The 25,556-nt window shown below is 47.3% G+C and overlaps 1 protein-coding gene across 2 annotated transcripts in view; it reads right to left on the minus strand.

Annotated features, from left to right (window-relative positions):
* The window catches only part of LOC119395585 (phosphotriesterase-related protein), a 328,646-nt gene extending 304,385 nt beyond the window's left edge, over positions 1-24,261 (minus strand). For both annotated transcript variants that reach the window (XM_049416685.1, XM_037662564.2), the window contains exon 1: positions 24,167-24,261. In XM_049416685.1, coding sequence (XP_049272642.1) covers positions 24,167-24,188 — 22 coding nt within the window. In that variant the 5' untranslated portion in view covers positions 24,189-24,261. The remainder of the gene's footprint in view (positions 1-24,166) is intronic.
* Positions 24,262-25,556: the final 1,295 nt, after the last annotated feature.

Below are 25,556 nucleotides of genomic sequence, written 5' to 3' on the forward strand. Positions count from 1 at the left end.
TTTGTGTTCACTAAGCGCACCTTTGAAGATGATTCAACACCAACTAGGCCACCTCATAGCTCTTCTCAATGAAATTTGGAAACAAAAAGGTCACAGTTTCGCCGCAACGGCGAATCAATGAATGCGATAGCAACAAATTGGAATGTAACACGAAGAACGGAAGGCAGCTCGAAATTTTCAGCGCGTCGATCAAGCGCAAAGGACGCACGAAAAGAACACACACAGGACGAGCGCGTACTATCACGTGTCACAGCTCGACACTTAAAGCGCGCTGCTCAAACATGAAGAAGGACGCACGAAACAAACGCAGAGGCAAAGCGGAAAGGCGATCTAATTGGTACTGATTCATGATGGCGTAATAGTAGAGCAAAAAAAGACGAACACAAGAAAGTGAACACCACAAGCGCTTACTCACAACTGAAAGCTTTATTGCTTGAGCAGAAAATATGTCTAAACTTGCCGCTCGACTAATTTCCTTTTTTTTTATTTCGTGCGATAGCGGTTACGGACACCGGCGGCGGCGGACAACTACGGCGCCAAAAACGGCCGTTAAAATGATCTCATAACAGCTTTCGCTGTAAGAGAAACGGGATAAGAGAGTCGTTTTAGGCTGGCCCCAACAGCGTGCGGGATGCCCAAGAAAGCCGTCATGGGATTACCTTGGCCTTGTGAACGCCGCTTCTGAACTGCCCAGCTGTGTCGGCAGTATGCGCGCGTTTTGTGCCTGCTCTCGCCGCTCGACGTGAAATGCGTGGTTTGACGACAGTGCAATATGCCTTACTGCGGGTCTTACTGCGGGTGGGATATGGTGTGACACTGTCCCGGCGACTCAAGCGAGCCTGCCCCGGTATATAGTACCAGGCAGATAATGGGCACCGTGCGTTCGCGGTACCATCGGGAACACAATGGTAAGTAATACTTATGTTTCCTCTGTTCGTGCGTCCTTATCCTAGCTCGGGCAGATGCAGGTGTCGTTCTGCACATTGCGTCGCGTGAAAAGTGCAATGAAAAAGCGAAAAAAATAAAGAAAAGTCATTAAGCTCACATAGCGACGATATGTAATGCGTGTTTACAAACTCCTGTGAATGTAGCACATGCTTCGCACGGCCAGCCAATCGATGCGTGAGTGCACCTTGAAAAAGATGTTCGTACAACATAATTTCAACATAAAACAAGGAAGGGGGCTTTGTGGTCATGCCAAAAGGAATGTTTGAGGACAAAGCCCGGAAGGCTGTTCTCAAGAACTTGAAACCGATAGATATTTAGCCAAAGCTCCAGAAGAAAGAAGCCGTTAAGAGGCTGAAGAAGATGAACCTAGAATCTGCAGATTCTAGGTTCCGCCTAGAACTTTTGGAGACCGCCGTTGCCGCATGTGGCAACGGCGGTCTCCAAATATGACCAAGATTTTTTGGAAATTTTCTTTTCTGGGAAAACCCGCAAGGTCGATTGCCCACTCCGCGTGATTGTTTCGGAGAGGGAATGTTGGCAGAGTGTCGTCAGCTCATTCCTGAAGCTCATGAATTCACGAAGGACAATCATATCCAGTTGTTGGACATCAATTTGCGTTTCAAAGAGGACCACGTTTGCTGAACGTACAATCCCAGGAGCAACGAGAGCCTTCTACCGTACAAGAGCGCCCATTCGAAACTTGTCAAGCGTGTCATAATTATGTCTACCTGTCTTTTCGCCTTGCAGAAGTCCTGTGTCCACACAGCGTCTTCGAGTTTCACTCGGCGGGTCGAGCGTCTGCTGTGTATCCGCCGCATCTGATTCGCAGCACATCCGAGAGCCTGCTTCAAAAGCTGAAGTCTACAGATAAGCAAGAGAAGCGCTTGGATCGAAAACCACCTTCCGTCATGCCTTATTTACACTGTCCCCCCCACAACGTCAAGAAGGCTGCAGAACGGTACGGAATTCGTGTCGTCTTCTCAGCACCATGAAAACTTCGAAAAGTGTGCCCGCTCCTAACAGGAAGGAAGCAAGAGTGGTCATGCAAGAAGAACCATCAAGTTCACCAGTTGTGCATCTAACACTATATATGAGAGACCACTCTCTTGCAGTCGGTCTTACATAGGCTAAACTGGCCGTTGTTTCAATGTGCGAGCACAGGAACACAACAGATCTTAGCGCACTGGCACGGGCAGCAATCTCGCATTACATTGTAATAGGTCCGAACTGTTTGCCTCATCTAAATAAGGCGAAATTCTTATCGAAGGCTCATTCCAGAACAGAAAGAGAAGTCGTAGAGGCGTATTTCATCGCAAAACTGGGAGCTAGCTGCGGAAGCTCACCCTCGCTATCAAGGGAAGAAATTAACTTCTTAGACGGGTACATCAAATCACTGCCCTGCACATGATGCGCACGCATCCATGTTGCGCATTTCACCAGTATCATCGCGTTTGTACCTTGTTCTCGTTATTCCTGAGAGAGTATAAAAGAGTATAAATTCACGTGCTTTCCTCAAATATATTCAGTTGGAAGTTCTGCGCTTGTGTGTGTGTATGTGTTCCTCTCTATGTGGCCCGTCTTCTTCGCGCAGTTTGAACTTTTACGATAATTTCCTTCCTTGCGATAAAGCATAAATTAGGCGGAGTGCTTTCTAGGAGTATACACTGAAGAAAATAAAAGGCCGCTAGTATCATGATGTCATGTGATGATATGTGCATTGAGGCCAAATTTGTTTTCTGTTTATGCTTTTTCATACTTGATTTGCTTGTCTTGATCCGCTGTCTCGATGTCGATTTGTGCGCGTTGACATGTGGCATAATCGTCACATAATTGTGACCATATGATGAAAAATAATTATGGCCATATGATGTGTCCGACATCCGCTAGGTGACTGTGTTCTGTGAAAAACATACATTTTATGGTATTGTCACTACATTAGTCACATATCAGCACTGGAACTTGCCAGGGTTACATATGGATATTTACAGCCTTTAGCAGATGTATTAGTTGTGCAAGGCTATTTTAATCACATTGATATAGGTCAGTTGAATCACCTTGTTTCTTCCGTCTAGTTACTTTGTTTTGCATTATGTTGCCATAGTGTTTATGATCTGTACATAGTATTCTCACTGTTGACATATCTGACAAGGTAAGAACGCTGGTATTGTGTCCAGGACTTCTTTTGTCCTCATCACAAGTACGCTGTTAATATTTGCCATGTATCAATGCCAGGTCGTCTAATCTGCAGTCCTAAACAGAGCAGCTGTGGTTGATCAAGAATCTAGTGTCCAACGTGTTTAAATACAAAGGGAACCTCACTAGCATTCACACCCCTTTACACTATAATGCTAACTTGACTAACATCGAAATTTACCCGAATGGTGGTACACAGGAAGAGAGTAACACTACTGGTGTTGTTTCGCATTTCTTTACCTTCCTGTATTTTTCGCCCTGCGTACTTTAAGTGAAACGTTCACAAGGAACTACTTAGCAGCCTCACAATTTTGCATTTGTTTCATGTTTTGTTAGAAAGTCTGCAATAAGTATAGTCAAGTGTGAGTCCTTGGGAAGAAATTCATTTTTATGGACACAGAAAGCTTAATGAGCTTCTTTTTTGTATCATTTCCAGGAAGACATTTCTGGCAAAGCAGCAAGAGTTGCTCGTCCACTGCCTGTGTACGGGACAGTGTATTGTGGGGACACTCCACTGTGCCTCACTGTACACTATCTCGAACATTTCTTACACCTTACAGCATTTGGGCAAATACTGAGATCGATGCACAGTGTTATGCATGATACTGCGTGCAACCTTTCCATTAGCACGTGTATTTGAAAATTTCGCATTGTTCAAGATGACACTTAGTGGAACCTGCTTTATTCAGCAAACTTTATCCTAAAATGGACAGTTGGGCGAGTTGATGCGTATTCAAAGTTTAAAAAAAAGTCCGAAAAAAAACCCCACAGCACAGAGAAATCAGAATGAAAGGCACAGGACGATGCACTACTAGCAACTGAAGTTTAATGCAAATCACATAAAGATGTACACACAGAGTATGAAAAAACTACAAAATTAAAGAATCACGTAGTCCCAGAAAGAGTAAAAACAAGTCTAAAAGAAGCCAAACACATGTTAAACTTCAGTTGCTAGTACCGCGTTTTCCTGTACCCTTCATTTCTATGTGTGTTGTGGTTTTGTTTTTCCACTTTCTTTAACTATGAACTTAAGTGCTGACTGCCTTACAGCCTCTATACGTGCGTGGTCAAATTTTATTCAACCTCAATGTATATGAAGTCCTAGGATCCAATGAGATTTTTTTAACACGAAAGTGTTTTATGCCGGGGTCCACCAAGACTTCACTGACGTATTTCCGTCACGGAAATGACGTTGAAAAAATGTACACCATCAGATGGCAAAGAAAAAAAGTTCCGGCAATGGGCATCGAACCCACGACGGCTCTGTCCGCAAGAACATATGCCGGGCACGCTATCCACTGCGCCACAGTCTTTTTTTTCTTTATTTCCGGTTGTACATCACACAAACGGGGACAACAGAATTATGTTACATGACACCACAAACATGTAGACACACATACCGTCAACCACTGGATGACCAACATTGTGATTTAAAATTCCTTCATAGTAAGCAGGGGCTCTACCCTAGCCAACCATGAAGGAACACATTCTTTTGTTTTTTCTACCTCAAGAAACCGGGCCATACTTTCTTGAAAATACTGTCTTGCTGGTCTTCCATTCGGGCCACAGTAAAATCCAGCCATTCGTGAGCGCCATATACTGTGCAAGCCAGTCATCATTATTATGTCAAAAGGTAGCCCGTCCTCATTGTCTATTGCTAAATACCGAATGCCATGAGGGTCTAACGGAAATTCTTTTTTAATTGTCCTCTGCAACCGTTCCAAAAGTACACCCCCTCCCAACAGTGCAGAAAGACGTGGTCAATTGTTTCAGGTTGGTTACATATTAAGCAATCGGAGCCCCATGGCATATAGAAACCTCGCTCCTCTAAAAAGGTTTTTACCGGTAGTGTTCCTGTGTGCAATTTAAAGAAGAAAGATTTTGCATTTGGAGGCGCTTCCATTTTTTCGACTCGCTTAAGAACATTCTGACCCTTGCCAGCAGCATATAGCGCTCTGTACATTGGGATGGGCAACACAAGGTCACGTACATCCTTATAATACTTTTTCTTTCCAACAGAAAAAAGGTACTCGGTAGAAAAGCGGACGCTCAAAAAACGCACACTTGCCACAACTTCCTTCATATAGCCTTATACTGCACCTTTCATCGTTTGAGCGCTGACAACAAACTCGGGCAACAGTCGACCAAGTCTTATTTGGCACACTGTTAACAGGAAGGGGTCGCTTGCCTCACGGAAAAAGAAAAACCTATTTACCAACTGTTTTATGAACAAATGTGCCAGTCCAAGGCCTCCACTCTTTACCCTTCTAAACAAATTTGTACGACTGCACCTTTCCCAGTTAAACCCCACACAAATTTCGCAAACACCCTATGCATTTTCTGCACGTTTACCCCTGAACAGTACATCACTTGCATCACGTACCATAGCTTAGACACAAAAAACCTATTGCATACGGTAGCCCTAGCAAACATAGACAGATAATTTGTCCTCCACCTACTCGCTTTCTCAGTTATTTCTTTTGTTTGCTGCTTCCAATAGTCATCAGTACTTTTGTATAACTCCAGCGGAACTCCGAGATATTTTACTGGCGTTTTGGTCCACTTAATGTTTGCAAAAAAAGTCAGGGGTTGAAGGCCACGCGCCATGCCAAAACCCGAGGCACTTTCCCCAGTTTATGTGACTTCCTGTAATATCAGCGAAAGATTTAGAAACTTTTAGTGATTCTTCAGTGCCTTCATAAGAAGTACTACATATCGCAACATCATCAGCATACGCGAGTAGTTTGACCTCTGAAGATTGTAACTGAAACCCACAAACAACATTGTTCTGGAGTATTGACAGACATAACGTTTCGATGTAGATGCTAACAACAGTGGACTGACAGGCCAGCCTTGACGAACGGAATGCTCAATTTTAATGGGGGGTCCCAGTGTCTTGTTTATTATTAGTGGGGCTCTTCGATTTTCAGACTTCTGGCAGTTCTCTGGCAGCCAGAGACAGCCAGAGGGTCAGCTAGCTAGTTCCGGTCGGGACAGGAAATAGCGTCTTGGTCACGTGTGTGGGAAGCCCGAGACAACCCGAAGCTGCCCCAAGATTACAAAATCGAACGCTGGGACAGCCAGCGTAAACGTGAACAAACACTACCGCCGTGGCAGCAAACGAAACTTTGCGCAGCGTGCGCGTTGGTTTTTCTGCATTGCCCGCTTGAAAATATGTGGCTAGGTTTGCTGAAATTCTGAAGTGATATTCTCGAGCATACAGATTTGGGATACGATCACGTACGTTCGCAAAATCGTGCGCAACTCGCCCCGTCCGCGAACAAAACAGCCAGCTGGCGCACGGCGCCACGAAAGCGATGCAAGGTGAGCTACCGCGCCGCTAACGGCTTAACCAGCTCACATCTGCTTAGTACGTAACAGTCGCTGCACAACATGACGCGAAAATCTCGCGAAAGTGATCGTGTCCCCAAAAGAGCTCGAGGATGTATCGCGTACTACGTCGCACACACGCGTTGACGAGCTTGCGTTTTGTCATATCTTGAGGCATGCGAGTGCGCGTTATATCTAAAATAAACTTCCGTGTGACGCGTCTTCGACTCGTTTTGGCAGATGTTGCCTGAGCCTCTTTTCCAGATCAAAGTGGCACTCCAAAAATCTCACGTACTAGCTCAGCTTTTATTTGAGCTACTAGGTGATAACAGCGTACATACTGCATGGAATTATTACTAAGAGGTGGAAAAAGACAAAGCCAACGATGAAATAAGCAACAAAAGGATGTATACTTTTCTGAATTCATCTTCGTTTTTTCACATCGAAGCGTCGCACGAAGTACGCTCGCACGCCGTTCGCGACCAACGAGGATCACACAAAAAACAATGTCACGATCGCTTTTATTCGATCAGTGCATTTTATCAACATCGAAGACCTAGTTGAAATAGTTAAGCTCTGACGGGGTTCACGCACGCAAACATACGGCGGAGCGAAATAGCTAGTTCGATCACAATAGTCTCAGCTCAGTGCACACAAAGCACACACGACACCACAATCGAATACTACTACGAAAAAATAAACTCGAAATGGGTCTCCATGCGTTCGTACGAACGTGTACATACATAACTTTTGGGACATGTGCACGACGCAGTCAGAATGGTTAGAACGCGACAGTTCGCCGCGTTGTTCACGGAAGGAAACTTCACGGCACACATAAGAAAAGCAATAAACATTAGCTCCAAATGCTCGCCGCCACTCGTAATCGCGCCATCTCGCACGGCGGAACGGCGCCGAGCGGCCCGAGCGTAAGGACAAGCGAAGGTGCAGTCCGCAAGCGCCCGCATTGCAATCCATCGAGTCCTCACAAAGATGGCGGCGAGCGCGTATCGTCTCTTTTCGGCGTCTGCTAGCCCGAAACCTTCCAGAGAGCTTCCACGACTAAATTGTCCTGGAAGGTTCTGGCGACCCTCGGGCTCCCCGCGGGTCGCCAGAACCGTCCAACCCGAGAAAAACGAACGCCAACCGGAAGTGCGCCGCGGGGGGGTCGGAGCAACCCGAGAAAAACGAGCGCGCTCTGGCTGGCTCTGGCAGCCCGCGGGTAGCCAGAAGTGGAAAATCGAAGAGCCCCAGTCTTGTACTACCATTCCGATATGCCAGTGCAACGCCGTCAGCAACAATACTGCAAACAAAATAACATGGGCGGCACAATCAAACGCCTTCTCCAGATCCAACTAAAGTACGGCTGCACGAGCTTGAATCATGTCAACGCACTCCAGAACTGACCGCATTCTATGAACATTTGTTACTATGGAACGACCTTTGATTCCACACGTTTGGTGTGGACCCACAATATCTTTTATTACTGACTGAAGTCTAGCCGCCAAAATTTTCATTAAAATCTTGTAGTCCACATTCGTCAGTGCGATTGGTTTGTACGCCGTGACTTGCCAAAGTTTTCCGACCTCATCTGTTTTTGGAATCAGTACAGTGTGTGATTCACCAAACGACGGCGGCAATCTTTTTTCCTCATATGCCTCGTTAGAACCCCTTAAAGGGGCCCTGCAACACCTTTCTTAGTTATATTGGAATAGTCTCATTATTGACGTATGACTCTTCACGAGTCATATGCCGCAAAAATTTTTCGAATCCGTCAAGTCTAAGTGGTGTTACCAAATTATAGAGATCACGTTCCGCAGCTTTCTCCCTCAACTCAACGCAGCGAGCGCGCGGAGAGCTAGGCAGCGAGTCGAGGGAGGGAGTGCAGACGAGCGAGGCTCCGCCCAAGAGCGCCGGCGGAAATTTTTTGTTCATTTTTTTCTCTCTGACGTCTGGGCGCAACCACGTGGTCTGTGCCGCCACTTCCGGTCGGCTTGCGTCGTTCTCGTCGAGCGGAGCCGTATCGCGCGTGCTTGAAAACTGCGCGTCGGTTTGGTAATGTTGGGTGTGCACCTCGAACGCCGTAGTGTTTTCATCGCTTTGCCAACCATGGAAGCAAACCTGCGCGCTCGTTTGGAATGAATGACAGCTGAGATCGGTTTCGGCCCATACTCCGATACACCGCCTCGTAAGACGGCACTGGCAGACGACCCCGAAGCGCCGCCATTACCGGACGCCAGCATTGTTATCGGAGACATGCTGCACGGCTGCCTCGGTCGGTCGTGAGAACGTGCCGACGATGCAGTTCCCAGCTGACGAGGCAACACTCGAACGGCTGCCACTCTCAACAGCAACCGGCGATGGTCAAAAGCACAGAAATATTCACGTTTTCGGCACTGCGCATGGCGAAGAAAACGGAACCACGCAACTACGAGCAGACGAGCTGTCGGTGAGACCGGAAGTGCTAATATTAATGTTTGTTCGGTGTTTTTAACGCGATAACAGAATATAAACATACATATTATCTACTTATTGAACTCAAAATTAACAACGAAAGTTTTAATGAGGGTGCTATCGTGATTATAACATCAGCCAATGGTGGAACTGCCGACAATCGCGTCATATTTTGCGGACTAATACATCATTTGTCGAGAGAAGAGGGAGCGATTTTGAGCTGACTTTGAGAATTTATTGTAAATTCCAGGCCGTGCGCATCGCTATAATATTTGGCTCGCGTGTTCTCGGGAGCCTCGACTACCGATCGGCAGCGCTTTTTGAGCATGCTCGAAAAGTGTTGCAGGGCCCCTTTAAGGGCTTATGACGACCTAAGCTTGTCATGAGAAGTCGCCACTTTTTTGCTTATGACGACCTGTGGTCGTCATGGGTCTTTCGCAATGTTCCAAGAGGCTTTTGACGAGCCCAGCTCGTCAAATGGTGCGTTTCTATTTACAACACAGATGGCAGCACGAGTTCCATCATTGGTGCTTTTGTCCAATGAGCGTTTGCGCACTTGTTGGCGGGATGCGCGCCTTGTGTTTCCCTCGCGTCATAGAGGTTTTTGACGAGCCCAGCTCGAGAAATGGTGCTTTTCTATTTACACCATAGATGGCAGCATGGGTTCCGTCATTGGCGCTTTTGTTGAATGAGCGTTTGCGCAACAGTTGGCGGAATGCGCGCGTTGTGTTTCCCACGAGTTTTATAAACAAACATGGCCACATGTTGACGGAAATAGCAAAAACATCCGCAAGGAAACCAGGATATGGTGCAGGTGGTGCGAGAAGTCTCTCTGCGCAGTGCCGTGCTTCGAACGCTATCACACTAAGTGAACTATCAAGGAATAGTGGGTTTTGTGCGCGGCAATTCAATTCCAACCTTTACTTTCTAGAGTTGCAGAAATTTTTTGCAGAATACACCTCAAGTTCCCCATGTATTATAGAGTAATACATGATGGAGCGAACAATGGCCAATAAAACATTATTATCTGCCGAAAAAAGTTTTCGCAAATATTTATTTGTTTTGAACACATTACTGAAGCATTTCGCATCATAAAAAAATTTGGCAATTTTGGAACATATTTTTTTTTTGTTAAATGAGCCCTTAAGGGGTTAAAAACCGCTGCTAGTATGGGGGACAAATCGTTTTTAAAACACTTGTACCACGCTGCACAAAGGCCATCTGGCCCCGGGGACTTGCCTGGATTTAACTTATCAATCGCCCTTTCAACTTCAGAAACGGATACAGGTAGCTCCAATGCAATTTTCGCTTCTTCACTCACTTGAGGCATGCGTCCCAAATATTCTGCTTTAAATCTTTCCAACTCTACATGTCGACGTGCAAGAAGGTTTTCGAAGTGCCTTGAAAAAACATGTAACATGCTGTTGTTATCGGTTGCTTCGTGACCATCCGCCTCTATTTTTTCAATGTGATTCCTTCGAGCCTTCGTTTTTTCCAATCCTAACGCTCTTTTGGTGGGCGTCTCTCCAACAGCTAAAGCCTCAGCCCTAGCGCGAACGAGTGCACCGCGATAGCGTTCCTCGTCGTGCAATTCAAGTTTCTGCTTAATATTGCGTATGTCACTTTGAAACGCTCCCGGCTCTTTACACTCCAAGTCTATTAACCTTTCCAAGGTAGTTCTCAGTTCTTTTTCTTTGTTTTTCTTTTCATAACTCAATGCGCAAGAACGATCGGTGGCCTTTATTTTGATACGCTGCTTGAACTCTTCCCATTGTCCTGCAAGTTTAACGTCATCATTGATTTTGATGTCTTTGATGCAGTTCAGTACCTGATCCAAAAAACATTCGTCGGATATTAAATTGGAATTCATCTTCCACAGATCCCACGAAAAACTTCCACCTTTTTTTTTCTCTCCCATATCACATTTAACTAAACAATGATCGCTGAAGGAAACGGGATAGACAGCATAGGTCTTACAGTGCGTGATTATTTCAAGAGACGCATAAATGCGGTCTAGGCGAGCGTGGCTATGACCCTGAAAATGTGTGAAACGCACTTCTCGCGTCCCCTCTATGCAGCCACCCACATCTTCTAAATCATATTCTGTAATTATATCGGCTAGCACCCTGCTACTCTTGTCGCTCATAACGCGTCCGTTTTATCGGTCTCGCACATTAAGGACGCAGTTAAAATCACCAAGTAATACAAGCTTCCTATCCAAACTTAAGTGATCCTTTAACTTCGAAAAAAATAGCGTGCGTTCCTCACAAGAGGTCGATGCATAAATACACACAATACGCCACTGGTATTCATTTAAAACAAAATCACAAAAATCTAATCTACCAGACGGGCATGAGAAGGTGTTTTGCACAGCAAGACCCGGTAACTTCTTAATGAACAAGACACAGCCTGCAGACGTTCCTATGGCATGGCTGACAATGGCGTAGTAACGTGCCGTAAACCTTAGCATCATGCCCCGGGTCTCCTCGTCACCGTCTACTTTTGTTTCTTGTACAGCTAGTACATCCAGATCGTGATCCACCAGTAGCCTATACACTTGGCTCTGCTTCCGCTTGGCAGCCAGACCTCTAACATTTAGTGTTGCCAATCTTAGAGTCGGTATAAAAGCCATGGCTACCTAGTGAAGAAGTTAACCCGGAGCATGATGCTTACCTTCACCGTCTAGCACGTAGCTAGACGTCTCCGGAGCCTCCAGGTGGACCCGTGCCACTGGAGGGTGGTGGCGTCTTGTGTTTCTCCACAGTCTGGTTGGGACGCAGTCTTATGCTGCTGCGTCTGAATGAAGACGCCTTCGTAGGTGCCCATCCACATGCTTTCCACTCGACGCCTCGCTCCCTCCTGCAGACTGGCGCTCTCGTTCTTCACTGGAAGGTGTTCGGACGATTCCATCGGATTAGGTGCCTCCGTTGGGGTACCTGTGCAGCCGTCCTTTGTTTGGCAGGCTAGCTCATATACCACCGCTTCAGGCTCCTTCTCGGCTTGCGCCGTTGGCCCATCTCCGCCAATCGATGCGGCGGTACATCCTGACGTATCTGAGGTTGCTAGGTCACCAGCCCCTTTCGCAGCATCCTCAGCCTCTGTCGCGTCCATCACCAGTTGTGCTGTGTCTTCACCTTCGGCGGACCCAATGGCCGATGCGTACGTACGCATGCACTCATCTTCACCGTGACCAAACCGACGACAGCGCGAACAGCGGGGTACCTTGCATTCCCTTCTGACATGGCCGGTACCTTGGCAGCGCAAGCACTGCATTGGCCGACCAGGTGCAACTACGAGAGCTAGTTCACCAGCTACCCTAATTTGATGCGGGAGATCTTCAACCTTCACGCCACTCTTGAGCTTGAGCAGCACGGACCGAGTGGTCGACCCCTTGTCGCTGACTCCTTGGACACGCCAACGCTCCCGGGTTACTTGAACGACCTTCCCGAAGGCCGCCAACGCCGTACGTACGTCTTCATCGGCGACGCTATAGAGCAACCAATGAAGACGCAGCCGCACCTGCTGGTCTTGGGGGCCCACGATGATGCAGCGTCGCCCCTTAACCCTCAGCTCCTTCACGTCCAGCAAGCGTTTCGTAGCGTCTGCGTTGCTCATGGTGACAGCCCAGACATCGTTTATCTGGTATGCCCCCAGGGCTAACATCTCTGGCAGCAGTCCTGTAGGGCCAAGCGCGTCTCGGAAATCTTCCACTCGATATGGCCTACCACGCACATCACCGGGTAAAAACACGGTGTTTTGCGCGACGCGTCCCTTTGGCAGTGGGGGCAAAATAATCTGGTACCCTGCGTCTTCATCTTCGTTCATCGTGTTTCCGCGGCTAGTCTGTGCCGCAAACGCCGCTCCATCGGAGCACATGATTCCTGCGTCCGACGCGCGTGAGTGCCGACGAAAGAATGACTGCGCCACAGTCACACACACTGGACGCTTTACAAACGCGCCTTTTATATCTAACACTCTCCTCTCACAGTGCTCTCGGTCGGCTGGGTGGTGTTGCCCTCTATGGGCGGTAAAGTAACGTAATTTTTCATTACTGTGGCCTCCGCGATTAGCGCCTGCAATGCTTGTTGCTAAACGTCCGTCCCATTCGACGCGTTTTCAATAGAATTGCAATTTCGTCAATGTCTTAACACACCGTGAGGTGGCGATCTTAGCACAAGCGTCGTAAAAGCGTCGGTCTCGCTCACAGCATCACGCTAATCCAAACCAAAAAAATTTGCAGTGGCTTAGCTCGGCTATGCCAGGATATACGTAGCGTTAGCAAAGGTTCAGCTGATTATTCTGAGCTTTCCAGATTTCCGCAGCACGTTTAGCTTTCCGCAGCACGTTTAGCGTTCCTCTGTTCATTCTTCTTACGCTGAAGCGCTAATTGCCAGGCAACTACTTCGGGATCCGATGACATAAGCTTCTCGGCTCTTCTGCGCCGTTGAGCAGCATTTGCGCTCTCCTTCTCCATGGCGTTACCCACCTGCAAACGCCAGTCAGAGGCGCTATCAAGCGGCACCAGCGCACTGTCAGACGGCGACTGCACAGCGAAGGCGAATACACCATCTCCCGCTAAAGGGGACCATGACTAGATGCGAAGCCGGAGCACTTGCACGATCGCGTTCCGTTGGCGTTCGTTGGGCATGCTACCGAGCTCGCGTCGTGGAACGCGAAGAGCGACGCTACGCGCGTCGTATCTTCCATCTAGCCTGGCTGTTAATTCTCACAGGGCGAGCGGGGAACGCGGTCGACAGGCGGGCGAGAGGGGGCAGCGTTGGAGAGGAGAGCGAAGGGGAGGGGACGCGCATGCGCTCGAGCTCATCGCGGCGTTGCGCAGGAGAGAATTTCGGCATGTCTAGCCCGCGTTTCAGAGGAAGAGTGGAAAGGGGGAGGGGAGAGGGGGAGGGGAGAGGGTAATGGGGGAGGGGAAGGGGAGAGGGGGAGTGGAGAGGGGGAATGGGAGAGGGTAGATGACAGGGGGAATGGTGAGGGGGAGTGGAGAGGAGGTGTGTGGAGAGGGTATGCGCATGCGCAGTAAGGGTGGTCATGCCGCACACCACCACCGGATTGAGCTCCGCCTTAAGATACTTCGCATCTAATAGCTGCGCGCGCCATGGCTACGACGTCACCCCTCTCGAATACACAGAGCAGCAGCGGCGAGTCGCGCGCGCATGCGCAGCACGGCTCATGATGACCCCCGCGAAACCTGCTCTGGCTAGGCAAGTGTAGCTAACGCTACAAAATACCTCTGCGACGCGCGCCTGCCTCACCTGGCTGTAGCACCGCGTTCCCCGCTTACGCTCTCCCCGAGAAAAATCGCGCCCGGGCTACAGGGGCGGCGCGACGCGCATTGCGTTTTCCTCTAGTCCGGCCGTGGCGTTCAATCACACCTTAACATGCCGCAGGATGGCGACCAAGTTCTGCGTCCAATATGCCACGCTTCTGCTGGCTCTCACACATCGTTCTCTGATTACACTTTCACCGTTAACTACTACAGCTATCACAAGCGTTTGTTTAATCATTGAACATGGACGTTAGTTGTCGGGATGGAGATGAACCACTAAGCATCAAAGTGGGTACATCGACGTTAAGCGGTGCTATAGCTGCTAGACATATATATATATATATATTGTGCAAACTCTCTCATATAAGTGTATAACAAACATTCAACTACTTCTGTACGGACACGTTTTACTTTCGTGTTATTCCAATTCCTATGACGGAGGGATCAACCATGTCTTTTTATTTTAGGCATGTGATTGCCTAAATTCAAGTTGGCCTTGCAGCCAAAATGCTGGGCTTAATTTTTAATGTGTTAATTATGCATAAGCCATGAAGTCAGGAAATAAAGATGAAGAACTTTAGGTTCCAGATGGCACTAGCTGGCATGGATATATTGTAAACATAGAAGTCCTAATTAGGCATAATAGAAGTATTGGTACATTGTAGTCATGTGATAATGCCGACAAGTTCCTAAGCATAATTGCCGAAATTTACAACAGTTTTCAGATGTCTGTGAGCAAATATGTGCAGCAACATATGAAGGCAGCGTTTTAATTTTGTGGGCATTGCTGAATGCTTTTATAAATCGTGGTAAGTGGATCTACAATGAACTTCCGACTTTTCTGCAGGAAACTCAACTGTATGATCATGTGTGACATGTTTTGATGCCATAGTGCAAACTAATGCAATAAAAAAAACGCCAGGCCTGCGCTGAAACCGCAGCACAGTCACAGCGAAAGCTGGAAGAGTGGCGTTTCTAGAGCCCGTTAAGCTCTCTTGGGGCTACAATACAAGTACACTAGAAACGTACCCACTATGCCATAAATCACAATTTTTGTGAAGTTGGGAAGCACCTACTAAGCCATTATTCGTCATTCTGCGGAGAAGCGAGGCACCAGCTACACGTCTATAAGGCATTATGTGCACTTTGTTGACGCGACGACTGATGACGATGAAGAATTATGGCTCAGCCCTTTGCAATGGGTTGGAAGCTTTAAACGGGCCACCAGTTATGTAATTTGCATTGGGTGACGCCCGGTCGCTATTTCCCTCTCCCGTCATGCTGTATAACATACGTTGACGCGGGAGAAAGGGGGGAGGCGAAGAACTTTACTGAGACCCCGAGGAAATGGATCAAGCGCTTATGGGCTTCCTTGGCAACCAACACAAGTGCACTTGCGAGGAACCCACTACGCTATAAATCCTTTTAATTTTTGAGAAGTAGGGCAACAGGCACTGTGCCATTTTTCGTCATTCTACGGAGAGCGTTGGTACCTGCTAAACGCATGTAAGGCATTATGCGCACTTTGTTGATGCTGTGCCTGATGACGATGAAGAATTATGGCAGAGCCCTTTGTAATGGGTTGGAAGCATTCAACAACCTACTCGTTGCGCAATTCGCATTGTGTGACGCCTGGTTACAGAATTCGCGTTGTGCGACGCTTGGTGCTTATTTTACTCTTCTACCACGCTATACTGCATATGCTAATGTGGTTCCTTCCCGACAAGAAGGCTGTATAGGACCTTTTTGCAAAGCAGTTTCAAGCAGCGGCATGGCTCAGAGGTTGAATACTGGGCTCCCACGCAGAGGGCCCAGGTTCGAACCTCGTTCCATCCTGGAATTTTTTTTCTTATTTCGTTTTTTTACTTATTTCGAGCGATACTGGTTACGGACACTTATTTCGAGCGATACTGGTTACGGACACCGGCGGCGGCGGACAACTACGGCGCCAAAAACGGCCGGTGAAATGATCTCATAACAGCTTTCGCTGTAAAAAAACTAGAACATGCGCACCTGCATGGCTGCATATTTCTCGAAAGTAAAGCTAGCCTTATTGTACTAATTTAGTTGCCTTCATGTGTAGGCTGACACCAAGTTCCTTGTGCATCCCATTTCTTTGGATTGTGCTTAGATACTGGCACTGTGAAGTGCACATATCAATATGCATTATGAGGAGGTTTTACACACTACTTGCATGTTGCTTTACTGCTGTGAATTATGTGTAGTGCTTGGGCTATACTGTATATGTTGTTCCATGTGTTCAGTATTGGGTGCAGGTTCTGTGCACAAAGATGGAAATATACATATGCTTACACTGACATGAGAACTGCTACTGTTTTGATTACAATAAAATGGTGCAAACACTATTTCTTGTATCATTTGAGGTCTGACTATTTGTCGTGCATGCAAATGGAAGAAATGAACTTCTGCATGCACTACAAATCGGTGAGACACAGCTAGCTCAAGGTAACGGCCCGTGTTTTATTACTAAAACATGGAGAACAGATAATTTACACATTAGAACTGTGGAAGAGAAATAGGTGACAGGCAGTTAGGCAACAAATCATCACTGTGTTCAAACGTAGGTTGGGTAATATTTCATCAATCGTAGCATAATTGCAGGTGCCTGTTGTATAAGTGAACCTTAACATAATGTGCAGGTGGACGATGGAGTGCACATATGACCGAGTTTTTCCAGTTGCACCTATTTGCTGTAGTCCTCTTGTTTCTGGTTATGTATGTAAAATTCTGAATTGCGAACAAGCCAACCTGTCTACTACTGTGAATATAGTATATTGTCACGTGGTCGTGACGTCGACGAAGGCAGCAGTCAGCACGTCAGAGATGAAACTCTTTATTTGGCCGAACTTGTGGCCGGAAAACTGAAAGTCGAACTACAGCAATACACTGATAGCGGCGAACAGAGCGTCGACCGTCGAAAAACTGCACATGGCTGGGACGCGCCGTCTTTTATACATCACGCATCGAACTTTCCAGTCTTATTACTGGTGGGCGCGCGCAAGCTCCGGAATAATCTAGAACATTCGCGTCCTGCGCGCAATCTTAACAAAACGATCTACTACAATCGCGAAGCTTCTTGAACACTGCGGCGCCAACAGCGTCGAGCGTTGGTAACCGTCCTTGCTGGTCAAACCCGAATGCATCAAAGTAAAGCAAGAAGTGGGCGTGGCAATATTAGTAATCCAAACGAACCATTATTTTCTGAAGAATTGCTATTTCATTGGGGAGGACTGTAATACATATTTCTTTTTAATTCATACTGCGTCATCTGTGCAAGGGGAGTGCCAAGTACACATGGACGTTCACAAGGGCGAAGTACAAGTGCATTAACGTTTTTATTTTGCAGGAGACATGTCACTGGTAAATTTGTAGATGTTGTGCTTGGCCAACGTTACTAGATTAGCTCGACATCGCGGCACGCTTTTGGCATTCGCTTTAACGCGGTGGTGTGATGCTGAACAATAACGCTTAATTAGCAGGTAGTCTCCGAGTATGAAAGCAACTAAATACAAAATATCAGCTATAGAGTATGCCACACTAAAGCGCGAATTGCAAATAAGTGCTAATTGCGGAAATAGATTATCGTTAAGCTGCTCAGAAGGCGCTGCTGCCCCTGCGCGCAGCTCGCGACAGTAGGCGCGCTTTAAATGCACCTAATGTAGGCGCCTTACAATAACTGTGGCGTCTGCGTGAGTAACTTTTATATGCTATTGGAGCGGGAGTCGCGAGTGCGCCGACGGTAGAAGAGAACGATGGACACGAACACGCTCGCGGCTCGCGCTCAGTGGCCGTTGACAGTGAGTCGCGGCCGAGTCTTGCAATGACAAAGACGTGTTGCTCAGTGTCTCGTCCTCGTCTCTGAGGGGTCCTGCGCGGCGGCTGGCCCAGACCTCTACAATGCAAACACAGGCGGTCTTATCACTGCTCAGAACACGCTGCTGCCCCTGGACGCGTGCAGCTCGCGGCAGAAATTACTAAAATTGCCCCGCAGCATACGCCCATGGAATGCCCATGCACATACATTCGGCCAACGGAAGATACCTTTGGCACACTGGTATTTACGAATTTCGGGCGAGGGAAGCATTGTCAATATATGGAAAAGCACTCAAGAGGGCACACATTTATCATTTTTATAACGGCACGACACGACGAACCGAAGAATTCGGAGCCGAAGGTGTTGACTTCGGCCTGCATGACGCCCCCCAAATTATGTAGTGGCCGTACGTAAGCTTAAACACACGCCGATGGTTGTTCTCTGAAGACGACTGGAAGCAAAAAGTACTCCCGTTCAGGGAGACCCGTGGCGTTAGAACTCAATGCCACAGACACGTTTTGCGAGATTTGAGGCCAGTTATGACATTCAAAACTAGTCGAAACAAGCGAGGCAGAAGAGGCTGCGATACCGAAAAGGCAGTGTGGCCAAATTTAGGGTACGCTCGAACGTGCGCGGGCGCTCTGAGTTCAGCAGACGACAGTTGGCCTCTACCGGAAGTGAGACATCGCGTTCAAAACTCGCAACAAAGCTTTTCCATATTTCAGCCTGCTTATTTAACTAGAAGAAATATTACACACTGTGTCAACGGGAACAAGCGCATATGATCCAAACACCGCTCTTGATTTATGTCGGTTATTGGGCAGTAAACATGCTATGGCTCTTGCGACGCGGAGATGCAGATCCATGACGTCAGCCGACAGATGCCCCGCCCACCGACGAGAGTGAGAACCGGCCTTTTTTTTTAAAGAGGGCGCCTGAGAAAACGGCAACTTCGCGCTACGCTTGTGGCCTTTCCGCGGCGCGCACGACTGCAATATTTGGCAGAGCAGTTCGTAGCCGTGTCAGCTTTCCGCAGGATGCGTTTTTTCAACAAGCCCAAGGGGTGCCTAATGACCCCTTTAAAGGCAAAGCTTAAGCGTCCCCCAATTTTTTTAGTGCAGTATCACTGCATACGTCATGGCGGAACTTTTGCATTCTTTAATGTCGATATCTCACGTGATGCCGTTCAGGGAAGCTACACCGCTGGTGTCCAGAAACGCCGCATGTGAAAAGTTGAAATTTCTTCAGCTTATACTAAGCAGAGCACAGGAGGAAGCCCATGCTCCGGTGGGACATCCATGAAATTATTCATTCTAAAAAGACAGGGCGTGCAAACACGGACACATGAAAGAAGTCAGGGCACACAGTCAGGTGTCCTGACTTGTTTCTTGTGTCCGTGTTTGCACGCCCTATCTTTTTAGAATGAATACGTACCAACTAGCTCAGCTCTCTGTTATTTTACCCATTAAATTACTTTGACGTTCTTATTAGGTTCCATGGTTCGTTCGGCATTCATTCGTGAAGCATTCTGCACTTCGCCCGGTGTTGCACTGCCTCTCTCCATTTGACTTCTGGCACCATTTGCGTTCTCACCGCAGGACGTCGTATTTTTGAAATCATGCAAGTTACGTATTACTGATGCGAGGTGAATGATAGTATTGTGTGACTTAGCTAATAGTAATGAGGAATAACAGTAATATCTGAGCTTTAACGTCCCAAAACCACTATATGATTATGAGAGACGCCGTAGTGGAGGGCTCCAGAAATTTCGACCACCTGGGTTTCTTTAACGTGCACCTAAATCTAAGTACACAGGCCTCAAACATTTTCACCTCCGTCGAAAATGCAGCAGCCGCGGCCGGGATTCGATCCCGCGACCTTCGGGTCAGCAGTCGAGCGCCATAACCACTAGACCACCATGGCGGGGCATGTAATGAGGGATAACTGCAGTCGGGGACACCGAACAATTCGATGGTCTAGAATTTACTGGGCACCGCACTGGAACTGGTAGACGCAAAATTCATGAGAACTAACAGACATTGATACCAAGGAAAGTATACGGGATGTTAGTAGTAACTGTGCTGTAAATGTGAAGAAAGAAAAGCGGATTCTGTAGCCACATCATCATCTGACCTTTTCAGTTGAAACTCACCTCGTTTTACTTGAAATAGCATTCGTCAGTGCTCTTGCTGTGCATCAATCCCATAATATTGTACGCCGGAAGTCGCGTGGCCTCGCGAAGAATCACAAATTGGCCAGCGCTTCGCCGCTTGCTTTTGTACGTTTGTTGATACTTGGCAGCAGGGGCGTAACCAGGGTGGGGGGGTGTGGGGGGTCAACTCTACCCCCAAAATTTTTCGCTTTTGCTTGCGTATATATACACGCACACATACAAACGCACGCACGAACATACATAAAGTATGGTTGAACCCCCCCCCCCTCCCCCCGAAAGCAATTTCTGGCTACGCCCCGGGTTGGCAGCACACTGCAAGCGATTTGCTTGTTCACCTGTTTGAGAGCAAAATCGCAAAATGTTCTCCGCGCCCAGTTAACTGCATGCATGCTATCTCCGCGACCTCGACGCGGGGAGTGGTCCAAGGCGTTCCGCGGAGGAAATTTTTTGGATTGCTTTCAGCAGTGACGTTGAAAGAAACCATTTTGACAACGAGGACTTTTCATTCGACGTAGAAGGCTGTGAAGGCACCGAGAGTGACAGCGACGATGAGCGATCAGCTGCTAACTCAAGAGGAATGAGTTGCACTTCACGTCCCCTCATGCGTTAATGTTTTCTCACGCTCGTAAGTCACTTGGTATTTGATGTATAATATCCTTCAGCGAGATCAAAATAAACGGGTAGTTTTTCTTGTGCATTCCATGTAGCGCAATTATTGTGGACATTATGAACCGCGGCATGCCGCGAACACGCTCGAACAGCGAAGCGAAATGGTTAGAGCGATGCGGTCACGGCCACAATCCACGCCTCTCGGCTAACTTCTCCTGTACTTCACCGGTACCTTCCGAACGGCATTGCTGTTCGACGAATTTTCGCAACGTCGAAGTATCCTTCTCAATATTCAGGTTTCGACCGTGCTGATCGAACCTGCAACACCCGAGTGCAGTGAATTGCGCACGGCTAGAGTCTGAGCATAGCTGTGACGCAAGCGCTACTGAATGGTATGTTAAATGCTTGTGTTCCGTTGAAGACGTAACTCCGCGTTCCCGACTGCGCAAGTAATGACGACGGCGTATCATGTTTGGAAATGACCACCACGTTAAACATTCGGTCCTGCGCAGCAGCGATGACACTACTCGCTAGTGGCCTCTTACTGCGGCAAATCCGCCAGGCAGGCTCGGTACATGCTACCTCGGAGTGCCGTCCAGTTCATACGCCAATTCTAGTTCATGCATTTTTCTGTAGCACGCACAGGATTTCGCAAAGCATTGTTCATGCACGGTAACGGAGCATAAATATAACCTTTCACACCGCGGCAAATAATTAGGTGGGGAGCTTCCATGGTTTGGAAAAGTATTTTGGTCTCATATACATTTCAGTGCAGCTCATGACTTCGTCCGGTGCAAGTGGCACGGGCCGCACGTCTTATCTGTTCCTAGGCTAACAAACGGGTTGACCCTCCTCCGGGCGCCATCTTGAATCGTACAGCGCGCCACCTGTACTTCGTGGGCATTGCGAATAGCATACCATGTGCGTAAATTAGTGAACTACTTCGGACGTGTTCTACTAGGAGGTTGAGAAACGAAAAGAGAGTCTTAAACTTATTCCCACGTCTTACTTACAATCCTCCACTGAAAATGCTAATTAAACAAGTAAGTGCTTGCAGACAATTTCTGCCTCTTCGATTTCTGCAATTTCTGCTGCCTATTGAGCTGCGAAAAAAAAAGAATGCGTTCGTAAAATGACGCCTACAAAAATTGGACGCCTGGAGTCTGGGTCTGTGCACTCCGATACTCACGACTGTTATTACCACCTCATGAGTTTGTATTATTCTGTAAAAACTAGTTGTTTCATATTACGAAAACAGCAGCGATGAAAGGACGTCTCTGCTTTTCTTAAGAAACTAGAGGTGGCTGACGACAATGTGATAAGAAGAAATATATTGAAGAGGATGAGAGGAAGGGCAGGACGCCCTTTTGACTTTTAGCCTTTCTTCAAGTACAGCCAAGCGACTAGTGCACACGCATTCATTGTAAAATAACTGCTGACCCACAATCGACCAGCCGGCTGACCGCTCGCCGTACAAGTTGCGCTTATCAGTCGGTGATTGCGGTTCGCGCTCGGAAGAGATATCGTACTCTCGTTTTTATTTCTTTGTGTTGTTGTTTGTCTGCCGCGCGACATTCGTCATCGCGCCAATTTTAAATGTTGAACGCCACGTGGTGTAAAAAACGGTGAACTAAAAGCGATGTCCCGAATTCCTGCGTATGGTACGTGTTTTGGTTGCGAGCGCTCTACGTATTTTGGTTGCGTGAATGCGTGCGTGTGTGAATGTGTAATTATGTTGCAGAGTATTAATTTTATACCAAAGCTGTTTCAATGTTATGGTTTTACTCGCGAGTGCCTTCACTGTATTACAGAAGGGGTACTGCACTCCATGAGGAGGCGTCCAATCACTCTCTCTAGAGAGACAGGGACCGCGTAATATTCAGCGCTGCAAGCCTTCTTCGTCTTGTGTCCTGTCAGAGTTTTACGATGTTTTTTTGTTGTTGTTGTAAGCATGAACCAACTGACCCAAGCCTGAGCCTTAACAATTCTGCAGATAGTTGTTTCACCCTGGAACAAGAAGTGCCCTCCGGGACAAGCGGAAACTCTCCCAACGTGTGTTCTGGGCACTACTTTTGTTGTTCTAAGAGTGTGTTTGAGAACACGAGGGCGCAGTATAACTGGTCAGTATAAATAAACACAATTTCACGCAATCATGAGAGAAATTGCAGCAGCAGTGCGCAGCATAGAAACTAAAGGTGTCACGCAAGCGATGACCACAGTATATATGCACAGTACTGCACCACAGTACGAGTAACATGGATGAAATATATGCTTACAATAGAAAATCGCGACAAGAAGTCGGAATATGCCACTGCCACAATGCGAGACATCGCACAGCAGCTCTCTTCATGGATATTCTCAGCAAAGCGACAACCATGTCGATGATCGTCGATGTTCGTCATACCAGTAGATTGCTTTGTTCATTCGCTTATGCGTACTAGTTAATAATAAGTTTTGAATGAAATTCATCTGCGATGAGGTCTACGCACCAGTTTAAAAGCACAACGGTTATTTACGTATAAAAACCTATTATGTATTTGTCTAGAATACTATGGAGAAATCTAGCTCCATGGTTTCTCTGCGCAGCAGTTCTTATGGTTGACTTATACCATTGATGGCGGTCAACAAGGAAATTTCGAGGTAACTTTAATTACAAGAGAACTTAGTAATGAACTCAGTAAAATTTACGAATTAATTGCATTTGACACGTTTCTATTTTTGTTTTAACTAGCCACGTTACATCACGTCGTAGAAAATGCTGTTTGGTTGTTTATAGTACCAGCCCTTCATGCTCTGCATATATGTTTTCAGCGCCTGAATCTGTCGTATTTATGTTTTCACAACCCTTATGGAGGTGCGCCTCAGGATGTTAATTGCAAGTCTAATCCACAAGCTTCGTGGCTTCGAAGCTTCCGGCAACCTTTCATTGGAGAGTGAAAAATATTTCCAGCAGTGATTCCAGAATAACGATCCCGCTTCCTCGTTCCGGGCTTGCCGTCGGCGCGGAATGCCATTATCTGCACTTTTTTCCCTGTCACTCAGGACAGGATAATCATTGTTGGGGTTTTCTGTCACGCAACCACGATGTGATTATGATAGACGCCGTAGTGTAGGCCTCTGGAAATTTCGATCACCTGGGCTTCTTTAACATGCACGTAAATCTAAGCACACGGGCCGCGAGCCTCCATCGAAATACGGCTGTCGGGATTTTATGCCGCCGCCACCTTGGGTCAGCGGTCAAGCACACTAAGTTCAACGCAGCAGGTCTCAAGATATGGCAACTAAAATAGGAAGTAAACAACGCCTTCCTCGCGGGAATCAGCCCCGCACAGCAACTCACCGGTGAGTACTTTTCCGTTCATGTTTCCTGGCAGTACGTCGAGTGCCTACTGGCAGACTGCCGCCCAGCCGCGGTCATTAGCCGCCACGCTCTCTGCAGTCCCTCTCTCCTGCATGTGGCTATAAAAGATAACAGCTGGCACTCAAACTGCTCCAACGGAAAAACGTGCCCTACACTCACAGAATAGATCGAGTAAAAAGGGCGTCTTTTTGTCCCACAACAATAATCGCCATCTGGCTTGCTTGCGTTTCCTTTCTTGAAAACTCGGCGCTGGCCACTTTCCTACCAAGAAAGCTATGTCACGCTGATAGCTCACATGCCGTTCGTGACCAGAAAGTGCCGGGCGCGCGGCGATAGTGCAAGGAAAGGAAGGCAAAATAAATGACGATTATCGTTGTGGGACAAAAAGACGCCCTTTTTACTTGATCTATTCTGTGAGTGTAGACGCGACGTCCGCTTTGTACGTACATGGGTGTAGCCACTCTTCCGTCGCTTTACACACATCGGGGTGCAGTCGAACTGGTGCATAATATCGCGAAGCCAGCGTTCAGTGCGGCCCATTTGTTTGTCGTTCCACTGAGTGCGGAAGGGCACCCACACAAGAAAAGTATCAAACATTTTTAGAGTTACGGGCAGTTTAAATTCATTTTCCAACGTTTAATACCTGCACTAACTATTGTTTAAAATATTTTTTATACAGTGACTCTTGACATTAGCTCCGACCGAGCGCCTTTTAACAGCGCGGTCGGAGATGCGTAATCGCCGAGGCCCCCTGTATCATCATGACTGCCATGATCGTCCTCTGCCTTCTAGCGCCTCGCTCGGCCGGCGCGCACGCACGGTATGAGCATTAATTTCTTGCTATCGCATTCATTGCTTCGCCCTTGCGGCGAAACCGTGACTTTTTTGCTACAGAAAGTAATGCAAAATGTGTAAAATGTGAAATCTCGTTTCCAGTCTCGTATTCCCAAAAATCTCGGAGGGCATACTTTACGTTTCTGTTGAATCCCGGGCGATGGCGCTGCAAATGGCTACGCTTACTGCCAAATTTCTTCTATTTTACTTCACATTTCGCGTTACTTTTTTGAAGCAACACGTAGCAACTGAAGCTAGTTTTAAGAAACAAAGGAAAACCAATACAGCTAGAAAAGGTGACATTAAAAATAAAAACCCACCATCTACAGCTGCGATGCGAACACGGGCCTTTTGAGTGGAAAGCAGACATTCCACTCCTGCACCACTTCGGCGGAGCGGCGCCCAACTCCTAAAGGGAAACTGACACGAATATTTTCAGTTGTCCTTTTTTTGTGTCAAATGAAAGGTCAAGCCCTCAAGAGCATAGAAAAGTTAATGCTAAGCGCGAGTGCGCCCTGAAAAAGTAATTACAGTG

Source organism: Rhipicephalus sanguineus, chromosome 6, assembly GCF_013339695.2.
Source record: "Rhipicephalus sanguineus isolate Rsan-2018 chromosome 6, BIME_Rsan_1.4, whole genome shotgun sequence".
NCBI classification, from domain to species: Eukaryota; Metazoa; Arthropoda; class Arachnida; order Ixodida; family Ixodidae; genus Rhipicephalus; species Rhipicephalus sanguineus.